We start from the raw sequence: 21,406 nt of genomic DNA on the forward strand, positions 1-21,406 counted from the left end.
TTGCTATAATAATGTTGTTCAACTTCATCTTTAACGAGAATTAGGTTCAAGATCTCTCATTTATAATTAAAAAAGAATCACTAAGCCATAGTACTAAGGGACTATTTAACAAGTAACTTAGACGTAAAATTCATTACCAAGCGATCTAACCCAAATTTTCCTTTTGCTTTGAAATCTGAAAAATAAATAAAAGAAAAAGGGCAACTAGATGTTGATTAGGCCACATCATTAGCAAACGTACGGATGCATCATTTTTATGATCAAATCACACAAATAGCTCCCCAAAGATGGCAAAATTTTAGAAACGCCCCAAACTCCCTGTCAGGCAGCAAAAGCAAAAATCAGAAGCGTACACTACTGCTACTGCCAAAGCCAGGGTTTAAGAAAAGGGTTAAGGGCTTTAGGCGGCTGTTTGCTTACTGGTTTTGCTTCTTCCTCCCCTCTCCATCTCTGATGAATTCGATTGCTTCTCTGAGTCCTTTCTTCGACCCATTTCCTCTGATCCCACTCTCACCAATTCATCTCCCCCAAAAATATTTGATTTTTTTAATTTGATGTCCTGCGCCCAAAACCCTTTTTCCGCGGCAAATTTCACCAAGAATTTCACATTTCGAATCCCCATAGGTTTCCACAAGAACCCATCAATGATATCCACAAGTTTGTGGAGAAACTTGGCTAAGCAAGCCATTCCCAGGAACCAGAGGGGTCGTCTCAATTCACAGTCCATTTCTCGAGCTTATAGCCTTCTGGGTTTTTCCCGGGAATCTGTTTCCCCTCAAAGGTTCAAGCCTTTTCAGCTGGGTTCTTACTCAAACATGGGTTTTCCCGGGAAAGGTGAAATTTCTACAGGTGAGAGTTATATGGGCAACCCAAGTTATTGGTCTGTGAGGACTCCAATTGGGTTTAATGGGTTTTTCCCTAGAGGGTATGCGAGCGTCGCTGAGGTGGTTTCTTCCACTGATGCGGAGGAGGATGTGTCTCTTGTTGATGAAGTTCAAGAACTGTTGCAGCAAATGAGTAAAGAGGGTAAGAGGCAGACTGACCATTGGCGGCGGATGCGGCTGAGGAGAGTGAGAGGAATGGGGCAGGCGAAGTACTTTGCACTGAAGAGAAGACAGATAAGGATTGAGACTGAAGCGTGGGAACGGGCAGCGAAGGAGTACAGGGAGCTTATGATGGACATGTGTGAGCACAAGTTAGCTCCCAATTTGCCATACATGAAGTCTTTGTTTCTTGGTTGGTTTGAGCCTATGCGCAATGCCATTGAAAAAGAGCAAGACCTGTGCCGGAAAGGGAAGAATAAGGCAGCCTACGCACCTTATATTGATCAGTTACCAGCTGATATGATGTCGGTTATTACAATGCATAAGCTGATGGGATTGTTGATGACCGGAGGCGAACATGGAACTTGCAGGGTGGTTTCAGCTGCTTGCACCATAGGTGAAGCCATTGAGCACGAGGTGTGAAATTTGTTTTAATCATTATTCGTGGACATTTTGATTCGGTTTCAGTTTGTTCTACTTGGTTTCTAGTCAATGTGCTTCCATTCATAAATAGCATTGCAGTCATTTTATATTTCTGTTTAGTTTCCCTTTTCTTTGCTGGAATCGAGTTAATGGTGGTGCCGTAGTGAAATTCATATATTCCCCTTTTCTCAAAGCATGTTAAGTTTGTGTGGGTAGGGACTTAGGGAATGATCTAAAATCGAAAACCTTAGTGCGTTGTTCTTTGTGTCTTGTTGTTCTCTAGCTGGACTAAGTAAAACAATTCCTAAGGCTTGGTTTTCCTACTGTACACAGTGTCATCCTGCCCATCTCTCCTAGATTAGCACTGATGTATCACTGCTTCAATGCATCAGGTTAGAATACACAATTTCTTGGAACGGACGAGAAAGAAAAAGGTCAACAAAGATGAGGAAAAACGAGAGTCTGATGATGTATTGAAGGAACAAGAGAAGCTGAATAAAAAGGTCACTAATTTGATGAAAAAGCAAAAACTGCAAGCGGTGAGACATATAGTGCGGAAACATGATGCTTCAAAACCCTGGAGCCAGGATGCCAGGGCTAAGGTTTGCATGGTTTATGCTTTTACTAGTAGAACCTTATCAGCATTTTATTTACATGCATTCTAAAACGCTGCTCTTTCTTTATGTAATTTTCAGGTCGGCAGTCGTCTGATTGAATTGTTGATTCAAACGTCTTTTATACAACCTCCGGCCAATCAGTTAGCAGATAGTCCACCAGATCTACGACCTGCATTTATACACACTTTTAGGACTGTCGTAAAAGATCCAAAGTATTTACTAGTCTGTACTATTGATAACTGTACACCTCCCCTCCTGAAGATATTTTATTTTATTTTATTTATTTTTATGTTAATGTGGACTTTCCCTAACAGGAATACGTCCAGCAGAAGATTTGGTGTTATTCAATGCGACCCTCTTGTTCTCAAAGGCTTTGAGAAAACAGTAAGTAACTCCGATCCTTTTTTCTTTCTGTTATTCTTGAAACAATTATAGATGTCTGTTGGCTCCTGGAACATGGTAACTATTTTTACGTATTTATTCTTTAGGATCTAGGAGTGTTGTGGATTAACTAGTTTGATAGTATTGAAATTGAGTGAATAATATAGTCTGTATACTATTGTTCATTTGTCCCTGGCAGGCGATGCAGTGTTGACTAAGCTAATAGTGTAGAATATTTCTCTTTTTCCTGTCAAAGGACACATCTTAAGAAGCTTACAGGAATTGTATATTTTCTTTAGTCCACAATGTATCAATAGTTGTTACTGTTTATGCAGGGAAGCCACATGGTGATTCCTTATATGCCGATGTTGGTGCCACCAGTCAACTGGACAGGGTATGATAATTTCAGTTATGTGTTACCATTTTTGCCTAATTTTAAAGTTGTTCCTTTGTTAATGTTTTATTTGAAGTTCACACAATATCAGATTATAGGTTGCGTGATTCATAGAATCAGTTTTGGATGGAATGGAATGTGTAGAAGGCTAGAAGCTATTCAAATATACTGTATTCTTGCGGGTCTGAGCTGGAGATGGAGAATAGGGTTTGATATAGAAATAGAATTGGATGACTTCTCTATTTGATTCTAACTTCAAAGGTGGCCTGATGCTTTCATACTGCATGACATAGAACGTACAATTCAACTTCTTCAGAGTCCTTATGTGATAAGAATTTCAGATTACTTTTAGGTTAAAACTGTTTTTATCTCTGTTTTGTGGTTTTGTAAATTTGTCTTCAGTTATGATAGAGGAGGGTACTTTTTCCTACCATCCTATGTCATGCGCATTCATGGAGCTAAACAGCAGCGTGAAGCAATAAAGAGGACCCCAAGTGAGCAACTGGAACCAGTTTTTAAGGTTTGTATACATACAAGGGTTGTATGAGTTTTTCATCATGAAAATTTTTGTGGAACTCAATCGAACATGAAGAGTGTGGTGCCTTATGTGTTGATTCCTATATGCGTTAATTTTGTCTTTCATGGCCAGGCCCTGGATACTCTTGGAAATACCAGATGGAGGGTTAATAAGAGGGTACTTAATGTTGTAGATAGAATATGGGCTAGTGGAGGCCGTCTTGCTGATTTGGTGGACCGTGATAATGTGAGTTTATTAGTCACAAACACACACAAAAAAGGAAAAAAAATTATTCAAGATTCTTGGTACTTATTAGGAGGTTGGTTCGTTCTTTTGAAATGCTTTGACAAAAGCCAAAGACTATCAACCTTAATTAGTTTGGGGAAATTCAAACAGAACTTAACAACTGAACCAAATGGTTGGTTTAATCAGTTTTTGAATTTTTTTTCACTCCATTTTATTTCAAAAATATTGTTATCAATCTTGTGCTATGTCAGCCAATTTGATATATTGAAATTGATCTGGAGCTGTGTTTCTTTATCGTTTTGGCATTTCAGGTTCCTTTACCAGAGGAACCAGATACTGATGATGAAATACTGCTTAAGAAATGGAAATGGAAGGTGAAATCTGTGAAGAAAGAGAACATGGAGAGGCATTCACAGCGTTGTGACTTGGAGCTTAAACTAACTGTAAGATTCATTTCTCTCCTGTGAGTCAGTAACCATAATGTACTTGGAATATATGAAACTCATTTTTATCAGGGAGCAGGTAGCACGGGAGATGAAGGATGAAGAGGGTTTTTACTATCCACACAATCTTGATTTTCGGGGCCGTGCATATCCTATGCACCCATACTTAAATCATCTTGGTTCAGATCTATCCCGGGGTATTTTGGAGTTCGCAGAGGGACGCCCCCTTGGAAAGTCAGGCTTACGTTGGCTGAAGATACACTTGGCAAATCTTTATGCGAGTGGTGTGGACAAATTATCTCGCGAGGGTCGAATAGCATTTATAGAGAATCATTTGGATGATATATTTGATTCTGTGGACAGACCGCTAGAAGGAAGACGCTGGTGGTTGAAGGCAGAAGATCCATTTCAGTGCTTGGCAGTGTGCATTAACCTTGCTGAAGCTTTGAGAAGCTCTTCTCCAGAGACTTTTATTTCACATATTCCAGTACATCAGGTACATTTTCATTGTCAGGCCACCAGATCTTGGATTCATGAAAACTGTGAGATTCCTGTATTTACCTTAAGGCTAGGGGAATTAAGTTGACAAAGTGTACCACAAGTAATGAATTAGTTCTGGATGTTTAATTATGTGGTTTCAGACATTTTTGAAGGAGATTATATATTTTCTGGAATAGTATATTTACATTTCTTGTTTTTAACTGATTTTTTTAGGATGGCTCTTGCAATGGTTTACAACACTACGCTGCCCTTGGAAGAGACAAGGTAATTTATTTCTCTCAATTTATTCTAGAGTAGGTCATACGTGAACGCCCCCTCCCAACTCCACTCCCTCACTCCCCTGTCTACCTATGGTATAGTGGGAAAATTCATGCGTTAGTTTGATATCTGTTTTCTCATTGGAAATTTTGCATTCAGTTGGGAGCAGCTTCTGTCAATCTTGTTGCAGGAGAGAAGCCTGCAGATGTATACTCAGGAATAGCTGCTAGGTAAGCGATTTATGACTAAGGCAGAGGTATCACATGATCCGTATTGAAGTAGAACCTTTTTATTCTACACATGAGTGTTACTTTTCTCAATTTACGTGTAAGCTGTCAACAATAAGTAATTTAATGAAAAAGTGTCACTCTCGTTGCAGGGTACTGGAAATCATGCGAAGGGATGCACAGAAGGATCCTGCAGTTTTTCCAGAGGCATTGCGTGCAAAAATGTTAGTTGATCAGGTTGATTTTACAACTCTTCAGTAGTCTTTCTGATGGATACATTACTATAACAAAGTGGATAGCGCAACATTACAGTTAAACCTGTTCAATTTCTAACCAAACATGTGTAGTTTGATAGTATGTCAGAAAATGTGGCTGTTATTTGATTACTGTTTCTAAAGTGGCACTTTTTTGCTACCCGCTTATCATGTTCAACTGAGGGTTAACCCTGGTGGCTGTACATATGTAGGTGGATAGGAAATTGGTGAAGCAGACAGTGATGACATCAGTATATGGTGTCACTTACATCGGTGCTCGGGATCAAATCAAGAGGAGGTTGAAGGAACGCGGTTCCATTTCAGATGATGAAGAGCTTTTTGGTTGTGCTTGTTATGCTGCAAAGGTACCAGAAAAATCATATTGCGAGGGTGTCAATTTGTCTTTTCATATTGGGAACAATTTTTTTTCATATGCTTGTGAGCATGCAGTGCCCATTAGAATTTAAATGACAAGATTCCATACATCATTTGCAGATCACCTTAACCGCTCTAGGTGAGATGTTTGAAGCTGCACGAAGTATCATGAGCTGGCTTGGCGAATGTGCAAAAGTTTGTAGCAGATTCCTCTTTTCTTTTATTTCTTTCTCACTCACAATTTTTTTTCCTGTGGTTTTGATATTTTAATCTTATTTTCAGATAATTGCATCTGAAAATGAGCCAGTACGATGGACAACTCCGCTCGGACTTCCAGTTGTGCAGCCTTACCGTAAATTCGGCAGGCATCTTGTGAGTATTACAATTTTCACCGAGTCAACAAAGGTCATCAATATTGTTATTGTATTCATAGTTATTAAAAGGTTAAATCCAGTCTAATAGCTTCTGGTCCAATTTGTTGCAGATTAAAACTTCGCTTCAAATTTTATCGTTACAGCAAGAAACAGATAAGGTACTATAGTTATATTCACTCAGAGGATGCCATAAGAAAATGTAGATCAATAGTTTTCACGTCATCCTTGGAATTGTTTTAAATATTTGAAGTTTCCGAGCCTCAAGTCTCAAATTGATTTTTTGTCTAATATAGGTCATGGTCAAGAGGCAGAGGACAGCGTTCCCACCTAATTTTGTTCATTCCCTCGATAGTTCTCATATGATGATGACTGCGGTTGCCTGTAAAAAAGCAGGTTTAAACTTTGCAGGTAAAAAGTTCTTGTGGAATCCATGTTAATTAGCATCTCTCTCTCTCTCTCTCTCTCTCTCTCAAACGCCCACGTACATACTTCTAATAATGGCCGTGTAATAACATATGAGTACAGGAGTTCATGATTCGTACTGGACGCATGCTTGTGATGTGGATGAAATGAACAGGATACTTCGTGAAAAGTTTGTCGAACTCTACGAGATTCCAATACTAGAGAATGTACAGTACTCTTCTACTCTGAAATTCTCCTTTCAAGTTAATTTGAAAAGAATCACGAGGCATCACAACTGCATTCTTTTAAAAATGTAAATTTTATTTGATCATCTAGTGTCATTGATCTAACCATCATCTGTTTTGCTTCCAGTTGTTGGAGAGCTTTCAGCAGTCCTTTCCCACATTAGTTTTTCCTCCCTTGCCCGAACGAGGTGACTTTGACTTAAGAGACGTGCTAGAGTCACCTTATTTCTTCAACTGAGATGGAGAGCGATCTTCATTTTCAGCTGCCTTCGCCTCAATTAGCGATCTGCCTCTGGTGTTCACTCTGCTTCTATCTACAGCGCCAAGAAAAGGGAAGCAGCCTGAATGAGAACCCTGGTAGAGACTGAGCTGGCATTATGCCTGTATAGTTTGAGGAAGTCCAGATGCCTGTGTACAATACTCAGCACGAACTCCAAGTTCACAACGCCATTGTGCTGCAGAAGCTAATCCGGGGCTGATACATCATCGAACAAGCTTCTGTAGACGAAGCTGAGAAACGAATATGTTAGTAGAGTTGGTCGAGAATTGACACCTTAGTTATCCGTCACGTCACTCATGTGAAGTATGTAGAGCTTTGTGGCCGATTCGGGCGGTATATAGTCTAAAGAATGCCAGAGGACCATCTCATATTGCAGGTTGCTGGTGAAGATGGTTTTGTGTTGATATGTTTTTAATTCGCTTCTTGTAAATTTGAGCGGGAAATTTGGTTGTGTAAATATTTGGGAGTCAATTCCTTTACAGAGAATCAAATTTTAAATTTATATCATAGAAAATACAAGTTTATATCAGCTGTGTGTCGTGTTTGTATTCACATACAGGCACAACTAAGGGATGGAACCGTTTCCTCAAAACACCGAGAATTTAGATGGAACGAGTTTACTGTTATAGTGTCGTCATCATTTACTAATACAAATTTACTTGCAAGACTCCTTACATGACCTTGTATTAGTGGCTCGGGATGCTACATTAACGGCAAAGTTGTTCGATGATAATCTCTCTGAAATACTACCTATGCGCTAGATCATTAGAATTTGGAAAAATTTGTTGATTGGACCACTTCTGGTGCAAACCGAGATTCATGGCCGTTAGATCTTTCGCTAAAAACTTAATGACTAAAGAGTGAATGGTCAAGGGTTTCAGTCCGAGCAGGTCTAAATAGAACAAGAAATATTCCAAAAAGAGACATAACAGGTGCTTCTTTCATAAAGCACTTCTAACTTTTTTGTCATTTGGTGATCTAAAAGTGCTTTTAATTATTTGAAAGCACTATTAAAAGCACTTTCCCAAATAGCCAAGGATTTGATCGCACCAATTTCGCTCTAACCTTTGCTTTGAAACCAGAAAGTAAAGCAACAGTAATTCAGATATGTCTGGGCTGTGCCTTTCATCTCTCTTTACAAAGGTTCGACATCCGTCCCTAAATTGTTATGGCTACTAAACTACCCCCTCATTGCGTCCCCCTGTTCTAGCACGATCGATGACATTATAGGTGTAGAAACGATCATTCAAACAATAATCTGTCAATTTGACCACAGGAATTCGAATCTAGTAACCATAGCGACTGTTCAAGGATGTTCGTCCATCGCCAGATTGTCCTGCATGAAACATACAGATAAAGCACCATTAGATATTTTCGAAAAAAAAAAGAGAACATAGCAGCAATCGGTGATTCAGCAGTCGTTACTCTTCTCCACCCAAACGCGAAAAAGACATTAGGTAATAACCAAGAACATAGAATCAAAATAGCATTACCTTCAGGAGGCACCCACGTTTCCTCAGTATTAGTATCGAGAAATGAAGGTTTCTCGGGACCAAGAACTCTTTTAGGCTTCTTATCCTTGCTCGACTTTTTCCCTTCTGAAACGTCTTGGCTCTCATTATCTGGTGCATAATAGCCTCTTTTATGTTTTAACAACAGTGCCACAGCATCCTCCGCCATGAACTCAGGTCCGGTTGAGGATGCCAAACGAGAATCATTGTCATGACCTTCAGATTCTTTAACTTGTTTCCGCTTCCGTATAATCAAACCGGGGGCAGCATTTTCAATCCCAGATTCCGTCTCCAAAACCTTTTTCCTGTCTTTATAGTCGATAAATCCATCAGCCTCGTGCTCATCTGAAGGTGCTGCAGGTGCTGCCTCTTGACGATTCTCCTCAGTTTTACTGTCCTCAACAGCCCCAAGCCACTGTGGCTTTGCAACAGTATACACAACTTTTTCTCCTTCTGTTGCATCAGTTACAATCTCGGCAGCAGCTGGATTCGTGGTAACATCTATAGTTCCCTCTTTCAGTATAGAGTCATTTGCTGGTTGTTCGGGTTTGCTACTTTCCTTTGGTTTGATTGGAGGTTGCTTTTTTATGGCAGCGGCAGGAGTTTCAGATTTGATAGGTTTAGACTCTTGCACCTCTTGCACTTTTGAATCCCTTTTCTTGGCAGCTTCACCAGTTGGGTCAGCAATCTTCAAAAGGAAAATTACCCTGTCCAACTCGGACTGGAGAGCTGATAGTTCCTTTTGAAGTTCCTCGGTTTTATCAAGCACTAACAAGGAAAGAAGCAACAATAAGTGAAAGCACAAAATACTCACCTATAACCAATTATTAACAAATCGGTGGTAGCACAAAAAACTCACCTAGCTTAGTTGAAAGCCCCGACATGTATGCATCCAGTGCATCTGCAGCATCAGTTTTTTCTACAGTTTCTGATTCCATTTTGGCTTTCTCAACTAAAAGCAATTCTTTCTTCTCTTCCATTTCTTTCACGATCACATCTCTCTTGTCGAGAAGAGAGTCAGCGGTTTCAACACTTTGGTTTTCACCAGCCTTTTTACTTGAAGGCTTCTTTGTTCGGTCATAGAATTCATCATCATCACTGCAAAGTAACAAAGACTTTCAACCATTAACAAAAATAAACTGAGAAACCATATCAAATTGACAGTTAAAGGATGCCATTTCTATAGTAATCAAAATTCACAAATGATTACGAAAATCACAACTCCATGATTGCTGTTATAGGTATACCCTGATCAACTTTTGCCAAGGTTTTTGTTATTAATAAAATACCTCAAAAGTTGTTCTTCTTCTTCAACTGCTCCTTTCTTCTTACCATGAGATGGTTTCCCAACACGTGCACCTAAACTTTCTCGAATACTCCCATTCAACGTCTCTTCCAGATTTTCAAGTTCTTCCATAATCTGTTAAACATTTAAACAGATAACATGTTAACCAGAAAGGCCTCCGTCTCTTTTCCCTTTGGAATTGATGGACGCAACAACATTTGTGCTTTCAGTTTATCAACTACCAATTTAAAGAAGAAATGGACCAGTGTAAGCCTATTTGTGAAGAATTTTACCTGTTCCATTCTCTGTTCATTTCGAGCAATCTGAGTTTGTTGTCCTTGAGTCAACCCACCTTGGGGGATGTCTTTAGCACGAATAGCATCTATCTCTTTCTTCATATGAGCAATCTACAAGAAGAAACATGACATGGTAAGGATAGGACAAGAAATTTTCATAACAACATACACAAAGATTGACCATAAAGCTTAAAGACCTTTATAAAAAATCGTTTGTTATGTTTCTGATAGAATAATTTGATTGGTATCCATTTCAACATTAGATAAAGGGAGAATACCTCTGTACTATGTAAAAACAAATTTTCTATCATCAACTTTTAGAAGTTTCCCAATCTTTCATCTTTCCATCTCCCCATTAAAAAATGGAAACTAATGAGAAGAAGGGGTCAGGTTTGTCAAAGTCACGCTGTGTATCTTTAAACACAGTAACATGAGAAATACAGCAGGTAAACAAGGTGGAGGAATTCACATAATTGAGATGACTAATGCGGGTATGACCAACCTATTAACGGAATGCAGAAATCGATAGATTACAGCTACAAGCAGCACTTTCAACCATTTTAATAGGTGCTCTATTTCTACCATTATAATAAATTTACTTGAATTGTTGCTCTCCTCAGAAACCAAGCAATATATACAATTTTTTCAATATGCTCATAACAGGTACACTGGTTGTGACCTTTCTGAATACCAATTCAAGAACTGTTTTCATCCAATACCAAGCAACGTACACAACTTGTAACAATAAGATGCAAACAAGATATCTTGAGGATAAAAACAATTTACAACAGAGGGACCTAACATACAAGGAAGACAGTATTTCATTTCTAAAAAACGTATCTTGAGGATATATATAATGGGAAAGAAAATGGTCTAACAAACGAGGGAAGATAGCATTTCATTAATAAAAAGATAAAAAAAGAAAAGAAGAAGAATCAAAACCACTTGCCTTTTCCAATCTTTTAAGTACTTTTTCGCGGGTTTTTTCTTGTTTTTCTGTTAGCTGTCCTTTGTATGTTTGCCAAGTTACTTCCTCACCGTCATCCTAAAATTCCAAAACCACATAAAGTCAGTAATATGTACAATTGAATTATCTTCTTTCAATTCATCATTGGAAAAAAAAAAAAAATTCAGACTTGAAGAAAATAGCAGGATATGTAATATATTTCACGTAAATTTATATCCAAAACGCATATGAAAATGATGTGATCATAAAACCCCACAAACCTCAGCTTCCTCAATAGCATCCTCATCCATGCCCCATGAGATGCCATCAGCAAGAGAAGCTTCATGTCTTGCCCGTTGAAGTGATGCTTCCTGATCTAGGATGTCTTCACGCATTTTGGCTATTTTTAAAAGCTTCAAGTCTTTTTCCTACATACAACCAAAGATTAATCCATGAACTATTCATGAGTATATGCTCTGTTTTGAAAGTTTGAAAATTCATGTAGATCCTTACCGCTGGATGCAAATTCATGTAGATCATTGTCAGTGAATAATACACATGTATTACCAATTAAAGCATTAACGAATTTAAATAAGAAAGTCTTACCGGTGGCATCAGCTCTGATGGTCCTTGGAAAATGTAGAGACGAGTTGAACTAAAACAAAAAGAAAGGGGAAGAAAATTATCAGAAGTGTTTCGTATGAGAAAGACATAATATTCTACAATGACAAGGCATTTTAGGTCCGTATCTGGCAGTTGACTATGAATTAATCATGATGGGTTCCTCAAAATAATCTTATGTAATTATAATGTTATGTCGAATGCCCATGTCTCATAATCTAATACAGTTACACACCTAAGATGATACACACAGGAAGTGAGAGTTAAGATAAGAAGATACTCACAGCCCAAAACGGATGACATCACCAACACGTAAATCAACGTAAACCTTTTTGTTCACCTGATTATTAGGCAAGAGAAAACCATTAGGCACAATCAAGAGCCTTTGTATAGATTATAAAAAAACCCCAGCCATCCACACTGCAAAGTTAATTACTGATTTGAAAACAACTCTAAGATTTCCCAGGTCAAGGCCTGTTTGCATTATTGGACCAAACGGTATTGATTAAAAGCGAGGAAAGCAATCATCTGCACATAAGTACCTGATTCTTGTTAACGAAAGTGCCGTGAGTACTCCCAAGATCGTAAATATACGCCTCCCCACTTCTCTTGAACTGAAGAACTAAACAAAAGAGTGAAAACATAAAATTAACATGTTATTACACATTTGGCACCAAAATCTATTACAATGCAACAGGCCCAGGAATTTTATTGAATCTATATAACAAAACCACAACAAACAAGCTAAAATGCAAAGCGAAAGAGGCGGTTAATTACCGGCATGGAAGCGAGAAACAGTCGGATGCTCCAGCACAAAGTCGCAGAGGTCGATTCGGCCAAACATGTATGCTCCTTTCTCGTATCTGAAATTTCAAAATTTTCAATCACAACAGAAATTCGAAATTTTCGATCACAAACAACTAAAATCTTGAAATTTGAAACTTGAAGAAGAGGAAAAAGCTTACACATCGAATTGGCTGATGATAGCACCGTCCTTGAGAACCTCGAGCTGGAACTGGTGGCACGGAGCTGCACTCCACGGCGGAATCGTGTACGGAATCGGGACGCCGTGAGATTGCGGCTTCGAGTTTGAGGACTGCTTGGCATTTTCTTCGGCTGCTTCGGTTGAATCGTTAACGGCGGGACTGGATTGGAGCTGGTCTTCGGGGATTGGGGCTTCGGATTGTGGTGGTGGCGGAGGGCTAGGGTTTTTGGGAAGCGGGGGACCCATTGGGGGCTTCATTGTGGTCGAAGACGACGACGTTCCGGCCGGTTCGGTGGTTAGGGTTTCGGAGTCGAAGACTGGCGGAGAACCCATGGCGTTCGTCATTGGAATTCAGAGAGCGGCGGAGTCGTAGGGAAGTTGGAGAGGCGCCGACCGCCAAATTTTAATGGGTTGGGCCTCTGGGCCGGGTTGGTATTTTGGCGCTTATTTGTAACGTCACAAATGACACTTCACTTTTTTAATTTAGGTAATTACCAACTGAACAAATTATTTATGACAATTTAGCACTTTTATCGACTTTAATCTCCTTCGGCCTCGTTTGATAAAGAAGATTAGCTTGAATATAACGGATAAGGATTCTCTCCTGAACTAATGGTGAGGATGCTTCTGAGTAAGTTTATCAGGCTGTTCAAATTTTATCCAACGGTTATAATTATTATAACTTTTAGAGGGACATCATATTTGTAGTCGTTGGATAAAATTTGAACGGTCCGATAAGTTTACTCAAAAGGATCCTCACCATTAGTTCAAAAGAGGATCCTGTTCCGAATATAACTATTCACTACCGTACAAGATCGTGATAAATGACAAGGAATGCCTTTGTGAAAACAACCCTTAAAAAGTTTGGGTACGAAATTGCAAACACGAGGTGAAATTTAGGTGGTTAGTTATTAAAAAAGTTAAATTCAGATGGGGTGATTCCACAAAATTGAAAAAGTTCAGATCCTACTTCTGCAAATTTAAAATATTCTGTAAAACGCCGTCGTATGGAGATTTAACAGGGGTACCTCTTCAGAAAAATGCAGATATTTTGCTCTCTCCTGTATGCAAGAAGAAGAAGAGCGTAATCTACCAAGTTTGAACTGGGCGGCTCTTAAGGCATTGAATTTAAGATACAATTTTCCAGTTTCCGGATTTTCTCGATATTTCTGGGTTACCAAACAGAAAATTTCCCTGCAATTTAGAATTTCCGTATCGCAAAATACTTGCTTGGAGCTTCAGAAAGCTGTTGTGTTGCTGGAAGCTTAGAATTCTTCAATTGGGTCATGCTGTTCAGGTGAGTTGTATCACAAAACCCAGTTCGTATGATCGAAGAAATACCAAATTTGTACTCTTTATGTGTTCATGTGTTAGTTTTTAATTCTGGGTTTATGGGGGAGGTGATGAGGGTTTCAGTTTCCGTAGTGATTAATGCAAATGGGTTTAATCTCCAACACAAACCATGTAGTCCAACGAGTTCTAACCGTAAAATCGGCTTTCAGCTTTCTCAAAAGTGCTTAGTTTCCATGTGGTTGCCCAATTTGTTGTTGCCAAGGAAGGCGAAATCTCTGACATTGCAGAACATGGTGGCTGGTGTGCAGTCTGGGTTGGTTTGTGAGGAAGAGGAAGAAGATAAATTGATTCGAAACCGGGGATATGGTGATGATGCTGCTTTTGTTAAGCAAAAATTGCCTCCTTGGGGAGAGTTGGAATTTGACAAGGACTTGGATGTAGAACCTGAGGTTGTGATCCAGCCAGAGTCGAATTTGAATAGGAAGGCTACATTGAATGTGGACAGGGTTGGTTATCTGGAGGAGATGGATGAAGAAACAGTATCGAAGCGGATTTTGGTGCTTAGTAGAACAAATAAGACTCGAAGTGCGTTGGAACTGTTTACTTCCATGGAACTATCAGGCCTTCTTCCTAATTTACATGCTTGTAATTCGCTGTTGTCTTGCCTCTTGAGAAACGGGCTGCTTGATGACGGTTTGAGGGTTTTTGAGTTTATGAAGAGAAAGAGGTTGACCACGGGGCATAGTTATAGCTTAGTACTTAAGGCAGTTTCTGTTGTTGAGGGCTGTGACTCTGCTATCGAAATGTTTTTGGAAATGGAAGAGGAAAGTGAAGCAAGAGATGCTTTTGATACCATCGTCTATAACACTATGATATCGATTTGTGGTAAAGTGAAGAATTGGCGTGAAACCGAGAGATTGTGGAGACGTATTAAGGACAACGACCATGCTGGAACACGAGTTACTTATTGCCTCTTAGTTAGCATTTTTGTTCGTTGTGGTCAGCATGAGCTAGCTCTTGATGCTTACGATGAAATGATTCAAAATGATTTTGAACCAGGGGATGATACAATGCACGCTATCATCGGTGCATGCTCAAAGGACGGAAAGTGGGATATTGCGCTAAACATCTTCGATAATATGTTGAACAGTGGACTCAAGCCAAATCCAGTTGCATTCAACGTATTGATAAATTCACTTGGGAAAGCTGGGGAGGTTGAACTAGCATTCAAGGTATATAACATCATGAAATCTTTGGGTCATTCACCCGACACTTACACATGGAATGCATTACTTGGTGCACTGTATAGAGCAAATCGACACGGTGAAGCTCTTAAGCTTTATGAGAGTATCAAGACAAGTCAGGGCTCTCAGTTAAACTCTCATTTGTACAATACGGCCTTAATGTCTTGTTCGAAGCTCGGTCTATGGGATAAAGCTCTAAAGCTTTTATGGCAATTAGAAGCTTCTGGGCAGTCAGTTTCAACTGCGTCATATAATCTTGTAATCAGTGCTTGTGAGAGGGCAAGGAAACCTGAAGTTGCACTGCAAGTTTACGAGCACATGGTTCACCAGAAGTGCACCGCAGACACATTTACTTATCTGTCACTAATACGAGGTTGCATTTGGGGTTCTCTCTGGGATGAAGTCGAGGAAATCCTCAACGTAAGCTTTTTTGTTTCCTTAATTTTTCAGGGTTGTGTTAGTTTTCTTTAATTTCTCGTGAAATCATGTATAAAACAAACTCTTTTTAGTGAACCCGAAAACTGGATCATTTGTCTTTCCTACCGTTTTCCCACTGTCAGTAATGCTTAACTTTATTGATGAAATGTACTTTGCGTCACCTGTGTTTTGTTTTGTCGATATCCCCACTTATATAGGGAAGAAATTTATCGACATTGTTGTTTCAAGGTTATTTGGACTCTCATTGCCCAAAGATAATGACCTTCATAATGTGTACTTTGTTCTGCAGTGTGCTGCACCAGATGCGTCGCTCTATAACGCTGTCATTCAAGGAATGTGCTTACGAGGCAAAACAGAACTAGCAAAGAAGCTTTACGCAAAGATGCGCGAGAGCGGTCTGCAACCCGATGGGAAAACCCGGGCTATGATGTTGCAAAATTTGCAAAGACGGAAGAAGAAGCCGCAGCCTTCTCGTTACAAAACAAGTAACAAGTTTTCTTATTATCGCCGTTAACTGATGTCGTTCATCTTGTTCATGACTTGAACCAGTTGGATGTATTCTTGTAAATTTTACCTTTATACTTCTATGACCATCTATGGATGGCGAATGCTAGCGTCTCCGCGCACGTGCTTAATTGATTTGTGCTTCAACGCTTGACAGCCGTTCACACCATGTTCAGGGAGGACCGTTCAAAGCAAACCTCGTTCTAGAGTTGCCAAAACTTGAGCATGTCTGGAAATGCTTTTGGAATGGGTAAAAGCGCTTCTGACGGTGCTTAGCAAAAAATAACCATCTGGTTTCATGGAGTATTTCCAAGCGCTTTTCTGACAAGCATTCAGTTTAAGATAAAAACTTTATTGTGCTTCTAGTAAAAGCATTCTTAGCAGAAGTACTTTCAATCAACCTAAAGCAATCTCAAACATTCTGAAGTTCGTTGTGGAAACCTCGTTTCAAAATGTACACATTGCCACAAAATTCAAACAAAACAAAAGAACAATTTTCACAGACACTTTCGAATTCAGGAAACCGGAGGATTCTGATGAACAGATTGGACTTTGGACTCCAACATGGACACGTATCTGTCGAGCACCGAAATCACGGCCTCGAACTCCGTCACCTGCCTCTCGATGACGTCGATCTGCTTCACGTACTCCTCGAAGCTGCCGCTTTTGGCCTTGAGCTGCTCCACGAACACGCTCAGCCCCGCCGCCACGTCGCCGAATCCCTTGTACTCTTCGGCGACTCGCAGGTTCATCTTTTCGAGGAGATCGAGGTGGTTGGTCGATCCCTGGAGCTCCGATTCGACCATGGTGGAGACGCTGCCGAAGAGATCGTTGATAGACTCGGCGAGCTCGTCTTTTTTCTCTTCCTTCTCAGCAGCAGCCATTGGAATTTGGAACTTCGGGTTCGGTTCGGACCCGACTGAATTGGGTTCGATTTTGTGTGTGAACTGTGAAGCAGTTTATTTCTTTTTATTTTGAAAAATTTTATTCAGACGTATTTATTTTATTTTTACATTTAATTTATTATCCTTTACCAAAAAAAAAAAAAATTCAAATGTACTTAATAATTCTCTTGTTTTATGCAAATTAGAAAAATTAAAAAATAAAAAGGAAAAATAACGAAATGTTCAAAAAAATTTTAGTTTTAATGAAAAATGACAAATAAAGATGTAGTAAATAGTATCAGGGAAAGATAAAAATGTGGTTATTCGTTAAAGGTGAACAGTACCAAAAATGTTTCGTTAAAACTCCAAAAAAAAAAATTTTGCACTAGAAAACTACAACCACCCTTTCTTTCGAAACCTCAACCACCCTTAATTTCTACCCATCCCCTACCACCCACGATGAAAACCCAAAGGTCATCACTACCACTCTCTCGATTTTTTCCAGGCCACACAACAACTCCCTCTTCTAAATAGCCTTTCTAACACATCTGAGTTCTGTCAAAATTGTTGATTAATTAAATTTAACTGTGTTGGACCATTGAGTGTACAATATATGTGTAGAATCACAATTTTAATATTATCATGAATTTTTCAAAAAAAAAAATATTGTCATGAATTTCTTTTGAGTCTTTTTGATGGTGGGTTGTCATGGGATAAGGTTCTCCTGATTTCCAAGTTGTTGTGGGTGGTAGGGGAGGTTACGGTGGGAGTTGGGGATGAGTCGAAATTGGGATGATTGGGGTTTAGAAGGGTTTGAAGAGATGAGGTGGCTGAAATTACGTATTGCTGAATTATGTATTTATTTATTTTGCATCTATACACACATATATAGATGACATGTTTCAATTGATAAGTTGAGAGCCCCTGCTATGTCAACAATGAATATGCATCACTATAAATGGCTACCACACTCGAGATTACAGCGAGAATGATCATGAACACTGACAAAATCTTGTCCTTTCTCCATGCTATTCCGTGAGGGTCCCTGAAACAAAATGTTCAATTTCTTAATTTTTCCGACGATTTGGGATGAAACAAAATGTGAGATTGTCGTTACATTACGATTTAAACACTTAAGAGGAGCCGTTGTAGCAGTTTTCTAAATCAATCACGCACAGACATGTGCATTGGTTAAAACGCTTGGCGTGTGATTGCCTGATTGGTGTGGAAATACCGCCATAGAGGCATCCCAGTTTATGTGTAGGTAAGGTGGCTATGTGCAAGAAATTTCAGCGTAAAGGAAAGGAAGATGGACTCACTTGAGAACAATGCAAGCAGGGAAGATGAATGCAAGCAGGGCTCCAACAGTTGCACCTGTGAACTCAAAAGCTACCCATATGCTCGGTATGAATATTGCACCCAAGAGGGTGATAGCAATGATTCCAGCGCTGATCAACGAAAACCTTACGTTGTCTGAAGCCAGCGGTCTGGCTGAGGGGAAGAGAAGGCCGTCCAAGTTCAGCCGGAGAGGGAAAAAACCAATGGGATACACAAGTAAAATATGGGCGGCATAACTGATTCGCACGATGTCATTGAAGACAGAGCTGTATGGAATGCCAAGGTCTGTGTCAAAATTGGAGAGCAGGTCGGAAAGAGTTGAGTCACCAAAGAGGAGGAACCCGAACAGGCCTGTCATCACATACACAACGGCGCAGAGAGCAACTGTAGCACGCACGATTGCTGGCATTGTTGGAGTATCTTTGAGCTCACTTTGTATGGTGTGAACTGCATCAAAATTGCCGGATCATGAGAATCGAAGCATGCCTCAAATCATAATCTTATAGTTACGAGTTTGTTTGACATAGGTGCGATTAACTGCACTTTTTCAAAATGTGGATATGTCTACGTTAAACTTATCAGATAATTTAATCTGGATGACTGCAAACGTATAATTATGTTTTGATGATAATCTTGTTACGAAACTTCATTTTCCTACAAATTCTGCTCACGAAAGAAAGCTGCTCTATAAGGAGAGGATCAATTTGCTTACCATTGTAGTGGCAGACATAAGCAAAAACCACAACAGGGAATGCAGTGAAAAGATTAAGAAAGGAAGGCAAATCAGTAACACTGGGAAACCATGCAGGTGCCTCTATGCTTCCCAATACGAATTTGTACACCGTGATCACGATGACAGCGACGAGAAAAACAACTGCCAGCGCAACCGATATAGCTGACGTGAATCGCAGTGAATCTGCAGAAAAGAACCTGAAAGATTGGTCTTTTTGTTGGTAAACAGAAACAAGTACTTAACATCAGTAGATTCTTACAACAACGAAAGAGATACTAACCGATGCGCTTAAAACATACCAACGGAACAAATACAACAACGGTTAGGACAACCAGAACGAAAGCACGCCCGGTCCACCAATGCACCCCTAACCTCTCTTCCAAAATGCCGGCATGATGAACTCCGTTTGAAATCGAACCAGAAAGAACATCCTCTGCTCACCAAAAAAAAGAATTACCTGGTAGCTTAGCAAAATTCATACAATATTCGAGCCTTAGAACACGGAAAAATGTAGCCATACCTCTGCACTTAATATCGCCTCTTTCCTTTTTGCCCTCTCGTCTTTCAGTTTGGTTTTAAGCCCCTAATCTTTTAAAACGCGCCAATTTTCCTCTAATACTCAAATTCACACATTTTCTATTAGTTTTTCCCACTTGAATTGACGCGTTTTAAAATATTAGGCAGGCTCAGAGCCAAACTAAAAGACCAGGGGGCAAATCATAACATTAACATAAGAAGAAAAGGCATTGAGAGTTTCACCTATTATAATCATATACACAGTGAGAGCACCAATGTTGTTGACAATAACACAAATCTGAACCAAAACCTTCCCAACTTTTCCAAATGCTTCCCCCATGAGATCACCATACGAAAACACCGAACCGGGCTTGCTGAACCTCAGCAGCATCTCAATGGATGCTTCTGTCAGGAATGCAGCAATGACGATCAACGCGACTCCCGGGATCAGTCCCAGTATTGTTAGGGTTGCAGGTAGGCTCATGATCCCGGAACCGATAACCGTGCATGACAAGTTAAAAACAGATCCATGGAATGAAGCTCCTCCGCTGGGTTTGCCGGGTTCGGCAAACCCAGCTTCGGCAAACCCATCTTCAACTTCTGCGTTCTCAGTCGTGGGCAGCAATGGGGTGCTTTGGTTCTCATCATCTTCTCTAGTAATCATATTCCAACGCCGAACTCTTTGGTTCTCATCATCTTCTCTAGTAATCATATTCCAACGCCGAACTCAAAACTCAAAAGCATCAAACTTTATCAGTTCATCAAATTTGATCCAAGTTTTTGGTTCAGAACTGTGAACTGTAATCGAAAATGGCAACTGGGTTATCAAATCTTGGGAGAAATCGAACTTAAAAAATGAAAAAACTGCAAGTTCATAAAAATTAAGACTGAAAATTCAAACCGTGGAACTCAAGAAGTTGAACTACCAGTCAAACAAATATGTGCTTGCGTACATGAATCGTTCATTCGTCAGTGAGAGTTCGCATTCGATCGGAATACGACATGTAGTTAGGTGAGGCTATTGATCTGTGTGCGAATTCCAAAAGTACGATCGACGACAGCAACGTCATCGTCATCCAAATCTTGTTTTTTATTAGATTTAAAGCTGAAGTTCCAACAAATGGAAGAAGCTTACTGCACGTGCTGTAGACTCTAGTTGGAGTTTCGTACGAGGAAGTAGAAACTCCTGTTTCCAAGTTACAAGAGAGGTTGAGATCGCGACGCGTGGTCCGGTGGTCACCGTCGGCGGAGGATGCTTCATAGACCGCGCCAACCGGTTTGGCATGTTAAATTAGACTTGTGTTGAAATTGGCGACACCAAAAATTTTGGTGTACGGAAAATTGGAAATAGGGTGCGGATAATGTAAATTAAATTTCAATTGTTGAATTTTTTAAAATTCACAATATATTGATTATATATCGATATATTGATAGAATTTTCGTGATACAACCATGATATATGGACGATATACTAACAAAAAAAAAATGATCATTTTAGCGGGCTGAAAATTAGGTCATTTTCAGTCATTTATAGCTTTTGGCTAAAATAGTTCTTTAATAAATCTCAATTGCATGAGAGAAAAGTGTTGCATGTAGATCACTTCTAGAGAGAATGACATCTTGTTTCCTGTCTTACGAGCAAATAAGAAGAAAAAAATCCTAATTGATGCCATTTTTATTTCGTTTCTCTTACCAAGTGACTAAACTACAAAAACTGTATATGAACCCGTGATAGATAAGTTTTTCTTGTATGGCCCGATTCTTTTGTATGTAAAGAATAAAAAGATACCAAAGTTGTTGAAACGGAATAAAGATGTGTGCATTTATACTTG

The 21,406-nt window shown here is 39.5% G+C and overlaps 5 protein-coding genes across 5 annotated transcripts; 2 read left to right on the plus strand and 3 right to left on the minus strand.

Moving 5' to 3' along the window:
* Positions 1 to 304: 304 nt before the first annotated feature.
* Positions 305 to 7,509, plus strand: LOC137738977 (DNA-directed RNA polymerase 2B, chloroplastic/mitochondrial-like). Its single transcript, XM_068478449.1, has 19 exons — positions 305 to 1,460; positions 1,859 to 2,068; positions 2,162 to 2,295; positions 2,398 to 2,467; positions 2,800 to 2,858; positions 3,261 to 3,378; positions 3,508 to 3,621; positions 3,933 to 4,064; positions 4,144 to 4,560; positions 4,779 to 4,829; positions 4,983 to 5,053; positions 5,203 to 5,287; positions 5,517 to 5,669; positions 5,800 to 5,874; positions 5,962 to 6,051; positions 6,164 to 6,211; positions 6,347 to 6,461; positions 6,579 to 6,682; positions 6,828 to 7,509. Exons 1-19 carry the CDS (start codon positions 555 to 557, stop codon positions 6,936 to 6,938), a joined length of 3,063 nt encoding a protein of 1,020 aa, XP_068334550.1. The 5' UTR covers positions 305 to 554; the 3' UTR covers positions 6,939 to 7,509.
* Positions 7,510 to 7,901: 392 nt separating this feature from the next.
* Positions 7,902 to 13,031, minus strand: LOC137739258 (uncharacterized). The gene is made up of 12 exons (XM_068478813.1): positions 12,605 to 13,031; positions 12,417 to 12,502; positions 12,182 to 12,261; positions 11,924 to 11,979; positions 11,625 to 11,673; positions 11,300 to 11,446; positions 11,022 to 11,117; positions 10,070 to 10,183; positions 9,781 to 9,911; positions 9,351 to 9,589; positions 8,474 to 9,259; positions 7,902 to 8,316 (listed from the first exon to the last, which is right to left on the minus strand). The coding sequence occupies exons 1-12, from the start codon at positions 12,967 to 12,969 to the stop codon at positions 8,267 to 8,269; spliced, it is 2,199 nt and encodes a 732-aa protein (XP_068334914.1). The 5' UTR covers positions 12,970 to 13,031; the 3' UTR covers positions 7,902 to 8,266.
* Positions 13,032 to 13,823: 792 nt separating this feature from the next.
* LOC137739642 (pentatricopeptide repeat-containing protein At3g29290) lies at positions 13,824 to 16,239 on the plus strand. The gene is made up of 2 exons (XM_068479286.1): positions 13,824 to 15,581; positions 15,889 to 16,239. Exons 1-2 carry the CDS (start codon positions 13,950 to 13,952, stop codon positions 16,111 to 16,113), a joined length of 1,857 nt encoding a protein of 618 aa, XP_068335387.1. The 5' UTR covers positions 13,824 to 13,949; the 3' UTR covers positions 16,114 to 16,239.
* A 200-nt stretch (positions 16,240 to 16,439) lies between these two features.
* Positions 16,440 to 17,044, minus strand: LOC137739643 (biogenesis of lysosome-related organelles complex 1 subunit 2-like). Its single transcript, XM_068479287.1, has one exon. The coding sequence runs from the start codon at positions 16,985 to 16,987 to the stop codon at positions 16,619 to 16,621; it is 369 nt and encodes a 122-aa protein (XP_068335388.1). The 5' UTR covers positions 16,988 to 17,044; the 3' UTR covers positions 16,440 to 16,618.
* Positions 17,045 to 17,376: 332 nt separating this feature from the next.
* On the minus strand, positions 17,377 to 20,238 carry LOC137740801 (amino acid transporter AVT6A-like). The gene is made up of 5 exons (XM_068480601.1): positions 19,818 to 20,238; positions 19,339 to 19,491; positions 19,038 to 19,241; positions 18,307 to 18,772; positions 17,377 to 18,032 (listed from the first exon to the last, which is right to left on the minus strand). Exons 1-5 carry the CDS (start codon positions 20,236 to 20,238, stop codon positions 17,915 to 17,917), a joined length of 1,362 nt encoding a protein of 453 aa, XP_068336702.1. The 3' UTR covers positions 17,377 to 17,914.
* Between the last annotated feature and the right edge of the window lie 1,168 nt (positions 20,239 to 21,406).

This window comes from Pyrus communis, chromosome 7, assembly GCF_963583255.1.
Source record: "Pyrus communis chromosome 7, drPyrComm1.1, whole genome shotgun sequence".
Classification (NCBI taxonomy): domain Eukaryota; kingdom Viridiplantae; phylum Streptophyta; class Magnoliopsida; order Rosales; family Rosaceae; genus Pyrus; species Pyrus communis.

Excerpts from the sequence above, each read along its gene's own strand:
- LOC137739642 (XM_068479286.1), top strand. The coding sequence starts at position 13,950 with ATGATCGAAGAAATACCAAATTTGTACTCTTTATGTGTTCATGTGTTA. Across the intron at positions 15,582-15,888 it reads AAGTCGAGGAAATCCTCAAC|TGTGCTGCACCAGATGCGTC; the intron begins GTAAGCTTTTTT and ends TTTGTTCTGCAG.
- LOC137739258 (XM_068478813.1), bottom strand. The coding sequence starts at position 12,969 with ATGACGAACGCCATGGGTTCTCCGCCAGTCTTCGACTCCGAAACCCTA. Across the intron at positions 12,262-12,416 it reads TGTTTCTCGCTTCCATGCCG|TTCTTCAGTTCAAGAGAAGT; the intron begins GTAATTAACCGC and ends TCTTTTGTTTAG. Across the intron at positions 8,317-8,473 it reads AACGTGGGTGCCTCCTGAAG|GACAATCTGGCGATGGACGA; the intron begins GTAATGCTATTT and ends TGTTTCATGCAG.
- LOC137738977 (XM_068478449.1), top strand. The coding sequence starts at position 555 with ATGTCCTGCGCCCAAAACCCTTTTTCCGCGGCAAATTTCACCAAGAAT. Across the intron at positions 3,622-3,932 it reads ATTTGGTGGACCGTGATAAT|GTTCCTTTACCAGAGGAACC; the intron begins GTGAGTTTATTA and ends TTGGCATTTCAG. Across the intron at positions 6,212-6,346 it reads TACAGCAAGAAACAGATAAG|GTCATGGTCAAGAGGCAGAG; the intron begins GTACTATAGTTA and ends TGTCTAATATAG.
- LOC137740801 (XM_068480601.1), bottom strand. The coding sequence starts at position 20,238 with ATGATTACTAGAGAAGATGATGAGAACCAAAGCACCCCATTGCTGCCC. Across the intron at positions 19,492-19,817 it reads TGTGTATATGATTATAATAG|AGGATGTTCTTTCTGGTTCG; the intron begins GTGAAACTCTCA and ends TTTGGTGAGCAG. Across the intron at positions 18,033-18,306 it reads CCTGCTTGCATTGTTCTCAA|GGACCCTCACGGAATAGCAT; the intron begins GTGAGTCCATCT and ends ATTTTGTTTCAG.
- LOC137739643 (XM_068479287.1), bottom strand. The coding sequence starts at position 16,987 with ATGGCTGCTGCTGAGAAGGAAGAGAAAAAAGACGAGCTCGCCGAGTCT.